This window comes from Perca fluviatilis, chromosome 18 (assembly GCF_010015445.1).
Source record: "Perca fluviatilis chromosome 18, GENO_Pfluv_1.0, whole genome shotgun sequence".
Classification (NCBI taxonomy): Eukaryota; Metazoa; Chordata; class Actinopteri; order Perciformes; family Percidae; genus Perca; species Perca fluviatilis.
Window position 1 is genome coordinate 32738434 of NC_053129.1, and position 12852 is coordinate 32751285.

At 41.8% G+C, this 12852-nt stretch overlaps 1 protein-coding gene across 1 annotated transcript in view; it reads left to right on the plus strand.

Moving 5' to 3' along the window:
• Positions 1-12852, plus strand: part of myo6a (myosin VIa) — a 190548-nt gene that overhangs the window by 161978 nt on the left and 15718 nt on the right. Inside the window, exons 29-33 of the mRNA XM_039781369.1 lie at positions 346-384; positions 2514-2549; positions 3262-3300; positions 5607-5710; positions 12356-12490. Coding sequence (XP_039637303.1) covers positions 346-384; positions 2514-2549; positions 3262-3300; positions 5607-5710; positions 12356-12490 — 353 coding nt within the window. The remainder of the gene's footprint in view (positions 1-345; positions 385-2513; positions 2550-3261; positions 3301-5606; positions 5711-12355; positions 12491-12852) is intronic.

The window sequence follows — 12852 nt, forward strand, 5'->3', positions numbered from 1 at the left end:
TTTATGTTCAGTGTGGGTTCAACATTCACTCACACGCTGAATGTTTTATGATCCTGAAGCCGAAGCTAAACCATTGATAATGCATCACAGTCTGTCAGTGGCAGGAAAGGCTGAAAAACCGACCGATTTCCTGTTTCTCAGTTTGACATTTTGTTGACTGGAAGTTTCTGTCGGACTTTTGGCTCCTGGTAGTTTTTTTCAGCAACTTCTCGGAGTTATTTCAGAGCAGAAAGTGTCACTTTAAATCTTTAAACCTCTCAGACTCTGGAGAAACCATGGTCCATCCATTCGATCCTGTGTTTTTAACCATTTTCTTCTTTGTTTTTTCTTTTTTTCCCCTCCCAGTAACGGCTCCTCAGTTCCATCATCCCCAGAGAGAGCAGCGTAAGACCCGGCGATTCAACCCTTTGATTTAATCCCCCAATCCCACCTGCCCTTTTTAAAACCATAACCACCCCCTGCATGCTGTAACAATCTGCCAGCCGAGCAAGCACCGCTCTGCTCTCTAAACTAACAGTGGCACAAGTTAACTAGCAGGCACTTTCCTTTTTATTTAGAGGGTAACTACTGTTTGTTTCAACCTGGACCCTATTTTTCTAAGTGACTAATAGGATCAACAGTCTTTGACATTGGTCCAGTATTAAGTGAGAACGCTGTAAACGGCAGCCACAGACCGGGCTGCAATGTAACCCTATGGGGCAAATATGCATCATCAGTTAGCGTCCACTAAAAATGCTTGTTTTGCCGTTGACAGACTCAGATTATTATTCTAAGTGTCTGACAACATTATGGAAAGGATTCCTACAGAGATAGACCTTTAAAACATCTTTGAGACCTTTCTGTTTAACCAGAAACAGCTCTGAAGTCGCTAGAGCTAAACCCACCAGACTCCCATTTAACCCTTGTGTTGACTTCGGGTTACATTCACCCGTTTTCAATTTTTGTTTTATATCAGAAAATATGGGACGTAGAAATAAGCGCTGAAAATGTGTAGAAGACAAATTTAACAATTTAAAACGTTGGAAAAAGCAACAACAAAAATGTTACAATGCTAAAATGACTGTTTATTTACATGGAGTCTGGTGGGTTTAGCTAACGCAAAGGATCTTACTCTTCAACAGAAAGGTCAGCCTCCTTAGAACTCCTTTCCATAATGTTGTCAGACACTTAGAATATAATATATATAATATATAATCTGAGTCTGTCAGCGTCAACACAAGCACTTTTGTGAAGGTAAATACAAGCTGCACAATTGTCCTATTAACTTACATTGTAGCTTGTTTCTCTGCTGCCAACTGCAGCGATCTCACTTAATGCTGGACCAATGTCAGAGATTGTTGTTCCCATCAGGCACGTGGACACAAAAACATAGGAACATAGGGTCCAGGTTGGAAACAAATAGTAGTTACTCTTTAAGGTAGAATAACTTTTATCGTCCAAAGTAATTAGCGGTTTTAATGGTTGCACCAACGTGATTGTCACCCAACAGAAACGTGATCTGGGCCCGGGTTTATCAAACTTCTGAGGATTATAAGAAAACTTCTTAGGGGTAAAATAATAAGAAGCATTAACAGTCCTACTCCTAAAAGGGATAGTTTGGATTTTTTATTTAAAGTGGGTTAGTATTAAAACGTCTACAAGTACGGATGAAATGAATGCAGAGTACGGAAAGTAGACTCAGTCCAAATATCTATCGTACAGACAGGATCTAACGTTGAGCATAAATGACTTTCCGTGATTTCCCCAGCAATATTGTATCAATACACGGATGCCGAGTATCGACCTTTTATTACATAAATTGCACATGAGAATTTAACTTACACAGAATTTGAAGTTGGGGAGTAAAGGCTGGGTGGGAAATAAGTATCGTGATAATAACTGTATAAATTTGAGTGCAGTCTTGTCATTGGCGCTCTGAACAGTGTGTCTGCAGCTAATGGCTTACGAGAAAACAGCAGCTGCAAGTTGTACGACGCTATAAATCTGCACTAAGCCGAATTATGTGTTTTGCATCAGGTAATACAACAGCATCTTGTTCATAATGACCGATGCGAAACATGATGATCATTGAGTATGTTTACATGCTCACCAATGTTCCACTATTCTGAATATGACAAAATTCGGAATTTGATACGGGTCATGTAAACGGCATATTCTGTATAGAGATTCTTAATAAGGCCTTTTTCCAAATACAGCTTTTTCTGATTAAGACATATGGGATATTCCGGTATTATTCGGTTTTTAGAGGCGTTCTTTGGACGTGTATACAGCGCATTCGGAATATGCGTCTTAATCAGGGTTTTTACCGTAGTTTACGCCCAGTTTAAGCCTGTTGCCTGTTTACGGCTGATAAACTCGGGCCCTGTCCTGTGATCAGAGTCAGAAGAAGAATCACTTCTTGGTTTAGACTCGGGGGGTAAAAAAAAGGAATCACCTTCACCTTCTCTTGATTGCTTTTGTGATTATTGTCCAATGGCGCTCCGTCTTATAATCCTATAATCTTCTGTTTGCAGCACGGTGGGAACCACAGTACTCAAGAGCTTGACCATGTAGGTTTCCTCTCAATATCAACACACCAAACACCTGCTACACGTAGACACGTTGTCGTTTTTGTTAAGGTATATTCAGAGAGTTTGCATACGTCAGATGCACTCCTCCGTAGTCTGCAGTGATTTCCACCATCTGTGTCGCTCGGGAGGTCAAACGTAGTTCAACGCCGCATCCTGGGATGTTAAAGCGCTCGGTGGTCGAGCGGCAGCCTCCTCCCTCAGAACTCTCTCTCTGCTCTTACCCTGAAGCGACCAACATATAGAGTCCCTCTGAAAGTTGAAATTGATGCTTTATGTCCTGAGTCAGCTGCAGTTGTGGCGACATTACACTGTTCCACACTTTGAAGATGCTGAAGTGGTGCATCGAAGCACACCAGATGGGTTTTCTTTCCATCGCAGGGCTCATTACAAATATCGCTGCAGTATTTATGATATTTCTTCCCTTACAAACTGTCTAAGAATATAAAAAGTTAAAGCCAATATGAGGTGAGCAGCAAAGCATCCTCAGGAACAAAACTTTAAATCCATTTGGCTTTCAGCTAGTACTAATAGATATTTTATGATGGACAGTAAAAGACTAAAGAACTTCACAGACTGAAGTTTTTCAATGGTTTTTATATAAATTTGTATAAATAGTTGTATGCAAAAAACAACAACACCACATTCAACATGAACTGACTTTTTTAAAACTTGGGCCGTCATGCTTTTTTAGGGAAGAAATGGCGAAGGAAATGACTGAACTTCTGTCTAGGTGGGTAGAAACCATTCATACAAACTGACTCTCCGAATCTCCACACAATCTACCGCTTCAGTTTACCACAATACAACTTTTGATCAAAAGAAGAATAAATGATGCAGAAATCCTCTTGAAGAGTTCAGTTGATTTGTCGATAATCCAAATGTAATTCAAGAATTCTGATTAACAGAGTCAATTCCCCTCAGTCTAAAGATCCACTGCAGGTTATTGTATCTTCTTGTTCATTTTGAACCCTTTTTCTCTTTGCACATGTTTTTCTTGTTCTACCTCTCCGTACACTCTGCAGGGTGATGGGCAGATACTTTAGCTGCTCTTGGGTTTAAAAAAAATAAAAATAAAAAACGCCGCCTGGTTTCAAGTCTGCAACTCCAACGTTTTAATGAACGAATGAATAGTTTTTATTTCAAACAGCATACAAAAAAAACAACAAAACTGAAAAGACAAAGTATTTCACTTTAAGAAAAAGCAAGAATAAGCAAAAACCAGAACTGCAAGCAGTTATGACGGGGTCCAAGCCGCCCCGGCGCAAAGCGGCCCCGATGACCTGCGGAGTCCGTGAAAGCAGAACCCAAAGCGTGACCGCGGTGAGGCAAACTTCAGGAAATATCGGAACGCAAAAGCAGCAAGGTCTTTAGTAAAAACCTTAACATCCCATTCACATTCATTTTATACATGCATTGTAATGACTCCAGTGTTTTTATTTTGGGGGTCAATAGACCACGCCTACTTTGGCGTATCAATTCACCATTGTAGGCGGGACCAGGTAAAAGCTACACAGAAATTCAATTCAACTTTTATTTATAGTGTCAATTCACAACAGAAGTTAACTCAGGACACTTTACAGATAGAGTAGGGCTAGACCACACTATCATTTACAGGGACCCAACAATCCCCCCCCCACTCCTGAGCAATTGCACTCATTTGGTACGACAGTGGCGAGAAAAAAAAAAACCTCGGACAGAACCAGACTCTTGGTGGGCGGCCGCTGCAGCACCTCTGCGAGTGACGGTGCACTTTCTCATCAGATTACTGCGGCTAATTGGCTCAGGCCGCCTCTCACTACGCCTCAAACACTCAGTGTCAGGAAGTGACTTAGCTCGCTGCCCTAAGCCAACGGTTAGCTCGCTGCCATAAGCAAACGGTTGCCTCTCGGGAACGCGGTACAGCCGCCTCAGGTCCGAGGACAGCTTCTCCCTGCCAAGCGTGAGACGCAGAGCAACCCAACAGGATTAGAGAGCCAGCAGGGCCCCGCCTCCAACTTCCCGGTGTTCTAAAAAGGGCAAATCCCGGTCACGGATTAATCAGGCCTGTCAGCATGCCAACAGCAAAAGCCCACAGCTGGAGCCGAGCTGTACGCTTTAAAACTGCCCAACGGTCATTTATAATTTAGCAGAGTGAGCTGCCACTCATCGCCGTCAAATCAGAGGCGCTCTTTGACTCCTGGCGACTGAAACAGCATGCACTTTAACAATCTCAGACCCTCTGTAGTACGTAGACATATTTTTTTCTCTTTCCCTTTTGACTGCAACGCTGCTAATCTGACACCCCTGTTTCTCCTCGCTTTCACCTTCTGCAATGATCCTGCAGCTGCAACAAACCACTGTTACTTACACGTGTTGTGTTGAATCTGTAATTCTTGTTAGGTTGATGACTTTCAGGTGGGTGGAGTTTACTGTAAAAGGCGATTCAGGTACTTTCTGAACCACCTTTTAGCCTTTTACAACACATAACAGATGCCATGTGGTCAGAAAATGGAGTAAAACATGGAAAATATATAATTATTTCTCTACAGGGGTCCATGTTCCCATGCATGAAAACTCACCAAACCTTACACACAAGTCCAGTCCTATGCCATACTTAATCAGTGCAATTTGTGTGCTAATTGTCCTGATGGTGGCACTACAACATCATCTAAAATTCAAAACTTTGAAAATTCACAACAAATCACTGTACATGCTACGACATCGCAACTTACGTCAAACTGGAGCAGTTTTGAAGCCCATCACTCTACTTTTTGCAAAAACAGCAAAACTTCTTAAACCTATCTCCTTTTTTGGTCTATTGACAGCAAATTTTTGGGAACTTTATCTCCAGTTATTTGTTGTATTCCATCTGACTCTCTGTAAGCTCCACCCATCTTCTTTATAAGTTAACACATTACTTGTAAATCCTTTTTGACAAAAGTTCAGAATGAAGCAAATTTCCCTGTTCCCTTGCTGCCGGTTTTCCCACAACACCTTGCTCGTGGCTCTTTGTTGCTGACTCCCCGCGTCCCCTTTTTATCTTGTTTCCCATATTAGAGGTCCACAGGTTCAGGCGTCCAAGGCCGCTGCCGGCGCCAAGAAGTACGAGCTGAGCAAGTGGAAGTACGCTGAGCTACGGGACGCCATCAATACCTCATGTGGTGAGTGTCACGGTCTGGTTTGTCACCACAGCAGTACGAGTCATCGACATGTTGACACGCTGCAGTCATATTCCTGCTAGTCTCCCACAGGCAGACCTTCCTTCACAGCGCTGCGGTGGAGGAGGGTCTGGCTAGTCCAAACAGCATTCTGGGATTGGAGAAAAACGTTCTCTGGTTTATTGGCATTACTTTAAACCAATCACAATCGTCTTGGGCGGTGTTAAGCTCCGGACGGAGCCACGGGGCCGCTTGCAAAACAGCCTCGGGAAGGAACTAGTTTTGGTGGAACATGTGTACGTTCAAAAGTAGTTTTAGTCGTGTAACAGAAAACTCAGATTGGACAGATAGTCTAGCTAGCTGTCTGGATTGCAGAGATCTGAGAAGCAGTTAACCAGAGTCCTCACAAATCCACCGGAGTCTAGAACGCCAACACAATAAGAGTGACTTTCATCAGAATTTCCGGCAACATCGGAGCAATCCCGGAAGTGGAACGTTGTGGATGTAGACTATATTCCTGCTAAACACATTTGTTGCACGCCAACGGGATGGTGCTGGAATTGATCGTAAATAGGCATTGGAAAGCTGACGTACAGTGCAGTCAACAAAAAAGACAACATTTTACACTCCGGTTCAGTTGTTGTCGCACTAGAAATAGGCTTGAACATAAGTCTGTTTTAACACTGTGGTCCAGAGCTATATTTGCCATATTGGCATGAAATCTGACATTGATTTTCATGGTACCCAGATAAAGATTTCAAATAACTATACTGACATCCTAACCTTTGCTCTACTATAACTTTCAAGCCAAAATTCTCCCATGACAAATACTTAATTCCGGGACAAACTCAAAGTAATAGTCATATTTCTATTCAATTTCTAATGAGTATTCATGATCCCCAGAGGATAAGTCCGTAACACTTTTGGTAACCCACTGAGCTTTCCTGTAGCCCCTGCCATAGGTCAAAATGTAAACTTTGCATGCTTAATATTTAATATCTTTAGGGTTGCAAATTACGATGATTTTCATTCTCGATTAATGGATTAGTTGTTTGGTCAGTCCCTCCAGAAAAACGCGATTATGCGATCGCATAATTCAATGCATAATCAGCCAAAGTCTGCATATTTATGCAGTGGCCGAATTTTTTCAAATACGCCGCACTTTCGCCGCATAAATTGCCGATTTCCGCACAAAATATGCGGGGCTTTTCATAATCCCTGCATTTTCATTGCAAAAAAGTCACATATCACATATCTTAGCAGAAAGTTCAAAAATGTTGCGTTTACTTCACACAAGAGTAGCCATTTTCCCCTGTTGCCATGGGAACGTTATGAAGTGACGTAATTACGCAACGTGAACATCATCGAAAAGCAGGGTGTTGGGGGAATCACTTTTTTTTCTCTTTTTCATCGAAGGACTGTTGGGTCTCTATATGTCAGAAAATGGTGAAACTTAGATCAGTGTTTCCCAAAGACCTAGATGTCGTCCTCAAATGTCTTCTTTTCTCCACAACTCAAAGATATTCAGTTTACTGTCACAGAGGAGAGAAGACACTAGAAACATATTCACATTTAACAAGCTGGAATAAGAGAAGTTTTTTAATTTGTCTTTCTTCAAAAATGACTCAAAATGATTTATCGATTTTTAAAATAGTTGGTGGTTAATTTAATAGTTAGCTAAGTTAATCGATTCATCTTTGCAGCTCTAATTATGAGGATGAACCAGTTTTCATTTTATTGACCCTATGATATATCCAACAGCAACTTTATTAATTACATTGTGCATTAAAAACGTTTTATGAAAATCTTGTGATGGATATTCTTAATCCTCAGAGGATGAATCTAAATGTCTTTCCATTAACATTAGACCAAAACTATCACTTGTAAATATGACATCTAAATCTAGTAAATTTCTACTGAGCCAATCATGCTTCACAAAGGATGAACCATTTAGATTTTCTTGACATGAACTTTCCTCGGGTAAAAATGTCAACTTTGTACACAAGATATTTCCTATTATAACAGGAAGATTGCTATGAAACATATTACATTCATCCTCCTCAGAGGATGAACTGGTTTCATTTAAAAAGGGCTGGGTATCGTTTAAATACCAATACCAACACCGTGACTTTGAGTACCTGAATTATACTTTTTTCGATACCAATTTTATAATATCCATTTTAACAAAAGAAAGAAATAACAACATTACACATTACGGCACAAACATTTATATTTATGTTACAGCTCCTACTACGTGAGCCCCGTCACTGTGCAACGTAGAGTTTTTCCTGCATGTCTCTACGACGTGTAACGTTAGACAGCCAATCACAGACATTATAAGATCTTGGTACAAGCATGCTTATTGGCTCACTGACGCTGATGAGATTTACTCCTTAGGTATTGAAATGGGGTATTGAATGACGAGGCATTTTTCGATGCTTTAGAGGAAATTCGGTCAGTGCCTAAAAAGTATTGAATTCGGTACCCAGCCCTACATTTGAATGACTTCTCCTGCAACCCTCAATCAGGTCAAAACTTGAAAACTGCTTTGGTCCATGACATGGTATCCTTATCTTGAAAAACACATGACCAGTCCTCCTTCAAATTTGCTATGTATATTCTTGATCTTCAGAGGATTATCCCTAAAAGGTTTAATCATTTTTTATGTCGGGGACTTGAACCTGTGTCCTCGGGTGAAAATGTCCATTTTGTACATCAATATATCTGACAGACGGCCAAGCCACTGAACTGGTTGATCCCATTCCACCTCCAAAGAGGATGAACCGGTTTGATGTTTAACGACCCCTTGACTTTTCATTTAGCGCCGCTGTTCGGATAAACTATGATCTTATCCTCACACTGCAAGGCTCTCATAATTGATACATCACAAGTATTTTAGCCTCATTCCCACCAAATGGTCAGCTTTGACAGAAATATCTGCCACAGCTTCACTTTCCACACCACTTACTCTTTATTTCTGTGAACTCATTTTATGGCCACTTCTCTCATGTGGGAGTGAATCGCTGGTCGAGCAGAACAGAGAGAGACTCATTTTACAAAAACTCATCATGATGCTACCACAGCCGTACCCGGTGTATTGCTTCAAAATACAACCAGAGAGTGTCATGATGAAAAAAGTCAGTCTGCTGCGAGCTACTCAGCCTTCACACTGACATTTAGAAAGTAGATGGCAGTCTTTTATATAGATACGGGGCTAGTATTGCTGAGTCATTACCACTTTGATTTTAAAACGTCAGGATTGTAATGTGACCTCTCATTGAGTTGAACAGTCAGATTTGGATTGGCATCGGTAGATGGAACAGGAAGAGAGCGCCGTTCTTTTTTGGGGGTTTCTTAACAATGAATGGCTTTCAGGACACAAGAGTCACACAAAGTTCTCGCACAAGTTGAACATTTTAAACTTGGAAGAAAACGTGTAATTTTTGTCGCCCAGCCGAACATAATTTGTGTCTTTGAGTTGACTTTGTATGTGATTACCATACAGCCTATGATGGAAAATTAGCTTCGTGTTCGGCGTGAAATACACACCGTTTGGTAATTTTGGACAGAGCTGTTTTCATTTCCATTGTTTCCAGTCTTTACGCAGGGTTTTTCCTGGCTCAGAATGGGCCATTGGAGGAACACATATTAAGCGTTGGATCTGGATGTCTCTCCCCAGGAAATTTTGAGCATCAATTACTTCATTTCTTGCGTACTGATACATTTTGTCGGTGAAAATGTCATTTTACTGTACTGTATATGTGAAGGAAAACACAAAATTCCAAATGTGAAAGGATTTGCACCAAAACACGGAAGTGGACAACTATTCACCGCGACTACAAGGAGTTTTCAAACCGTTATGAAACTGTCTAAATTCATTACTGATGCCATATCTCGGAGAGAGGGGATGGGAGTTGACTGCTGGATGTCATAGACATTGGCATTCGTGATCACCAAAAATTCCTCTATGCAGGAGAAACCCTGTTATGCTAAGCTAACTAGCTGCCAGCTGTAGCTTCATATTCATCGTACGACGTCAAAACGTCAAACTATTGCTTTGAGTAACATTTTGAATCCAGGACCTTTGCTTGTATTTTTTGAAGCGTGGAAAGTAAAAGATGTTTGTTCACAAGGAGGTCAAAGGTTAAAACGGCAGCACACTGATATGATGGCGGATGTCCAAATAATTCTCCCTCCTCGGGCTGATTATGATTCAATATAGGGGGAAATCAAAGAGCCAGGGGAGAATATCTACCACCTTTCCTCTGTTATCATCTCATAATGTTGAGTTTGACCCGAGAGCTCAGCGGTCCTTATCGCACGCAGCAGGGAGTGTGAAGGACGAGGAGGGCGGATGCCCGGCGGCGTCCCAGAAACGAACGTGTGCAGAAGCAAAGGCCTGCAGGGCGGCCACACATGGACAAACAGCAGTGACTGCGTTGGCTGTTAACAGGCCGCGCAGCTCGCCTCCCAGACAGAGGACCAGACTGAATACTGATGCGGTCACGGCCGCCGCTCATGATCACCTGCAGAATAAAACATAACGGAGCGACAGACGAGGGGTTGTTGACACCTGCTACATTCTGATTTATTCTGCCGGGAGTTCAGCTCTGCACTCTAAATTGAAGTTTCAGCCTCCAAAGTAGTTTTGTTCAGGTTACTTCAGCACTTGGCGTGCATTAAGCATCTCATAGCACGCTTTTAGCCCTTGCGCTTCGGATGAATTGAGTACTTTGTTTTTATCCCCTCTTAAAAATGTATCTGAATCATCCTGATGAAATGTTTTAATCCTGCGAGGTGTTTAAAACGTCTTTTTGTTAGTCGGTCCATGTACGTGTGAGTGCACGTTCACACACTGTATTGATTCATTTGTAAGGATATTAATGAACGGTGAGGCAATTTGGAGAGAAAATGAACAAAAGTCAATATATATCTGACGGTAATAATTGCTGGAGGTTTAACAGGTTTATCATTAACACCACCATGAAGTCGTGGTCAATTCCAGTCAAGGGAAATCTTATTGGTGCAGCAGACAGTTATTTTAGAGCATTCATTCCCAAACAGGGGTATATGGGAAGATTGTTAAGTAGCTCAGCTAATTTAGAAAATTATTAATTATAGAAATGATGATGTACTTATAAAATATATAAAAATCTATCCACATTTTTGAGTTTAGGAGGTAAATAAACAGATTGGTGTTAGGCTGATATTTAGTAGATATATGCCTCATTTCCACTGCACGTTTAGGCTCGATTTGCTCGTTTTTTGGTACCAGTACTTTTCTGTATTTCGTTTTCCACTGCGGATAGTTCCTCCTCAGTGTAGGTGGGATTCTCAGCTGATCGCCATAGTTACGCCGTGTGACAGTGACGTAACATCATCTTCAACGTGATACTTGCTGGATCCTTTCATCGGCAGCCAAACGGAGGAACGTCTGCACTCTGTCAAGTGTACGGCGCAGTTTTGCAAGCCGCCGTTGTGGTTGCTATTGGCGCTAGCTTGGCTATTTAAAAACGCCAGCTTTGCAGCCTGTCTCGTGTCGTGACTCTCTCTGACCAATCAGTGGTCTATAGTGTTTTAACTCCACCCTCTTGGCTCAGCTGGTTTTCATTCTCAACAGAGGTGGTACAAATAAAAGTACCAGCTACTATCCAAAAAGTATGCTAATAAAAAATTTGGTTATACTTTACTTGAAGGTATCTACATTAGAGTGACATGACACTGTCATGAACGTGTCATGAACATTATAAACAAGTCAAAAATGTTTATGACATAACACTTCTTTTAGTACGTGTCATTCGATTTTTGTCATGACAAGTTATGGTTAGAGTTAGAGTTAGTTAGGGTTCATGACAGTGTCATGTCACTCTTATGTAGATACCTTCAAGTGAAGTGTTACAAAAAATTCAAAAAAGAACGAGTCCAGCATAGCTGTACCATGCAGTGGAAATGCGGCATAACTTTCACAATGGTCAATATCGACGACGTTTAATTTCCAGAATTGTTCGGGTACCACCGGAAATTCGGCCGGCTGTCCCTCATTTTCCCGCCAGATGTCCGTCCCCTTCCTCTGTCTCTGTGTTGGCGTTCTAACCTCCGGTGGATTTGTGAGGACTCTGGTTAACTGCTCCTCTGATCTCTGCAGGGTAAATCCAGACAGCTAGCTAGACTATCTGTCCAATCTGAGTTTTCTGTTGCACGACTAAAACTACTTTTGAACGAACACATGTTCCACCAAAACCAGTTCCTTCCTGAGAATATTTAGCAGAGGCACCGTGGCTCTGTCCGGAGCTTAGCCCCGCCCAAGACGATTGCGATTGGTTTAAAGAAACCAATCGCGGAGATCCCCGCCACCGCCATCGCCATGATAAGCGCTGTTCCATTTGTCTGAAAAAACTGAAGTGAACAAGGGTTGAGGGGAAGTGAACGAGGGGAAGTGGAACTACTAGTGAAATGCAGCCCAAGTTTTGCAGGAGAAAGTGAAAGTAACAGAACTTGAAGTGAAAATAGAAAGCTAGAAGTCCTGGAACGAAATTCTGCCTTCTCAAAGGACGCCTTGCCGAGGGGGAAAAAAGTACAGTTCTGACATTTACTTAGTGATAGTTTCCGTAATTGTTCTCACTGGTTTTGTGAATCCGTCTCCTGCAGACATCGAGCTGCTGGCCGCCTGCAGAGAGGAGTTCCACCGCCGGCTCAAAGTCTACCACGCCTGGAAGTCAAAGAACAAGAAGAGGAACACGGAGACGGAGCCGCAGCGAGCGCCGAAATCTGTCACCGACTACGGTACGACAACACATCCCATTACTGCACTGCCTGGATGTTTCAATAAGGACCAGTGTGTTCTTTTCTGTTCAGGAAACTGAGAACCAAAAGGTTTTATAAAACATCTTTGTTTGATATTTGTCTGCTGTGAGATGCTGTTCAAGCTGCATTTACAGTATACAAATTGTCCTCTGCTGTTCCTATTGAGAATCTTTTTGAGAACACTTTTCTCATTAAGTTTCTGAGTATGTGTTGGGGCGGGGGGTGTATACACTTGTTCATTAAAGACTTTCTTTCTCAGGTCCCAAATCCTGCTCGAAAATCCTGGAAAAATCTTGGAATTGCGAATGTCTCGGAAAAATACTGCAATCGGAGATCGTGTT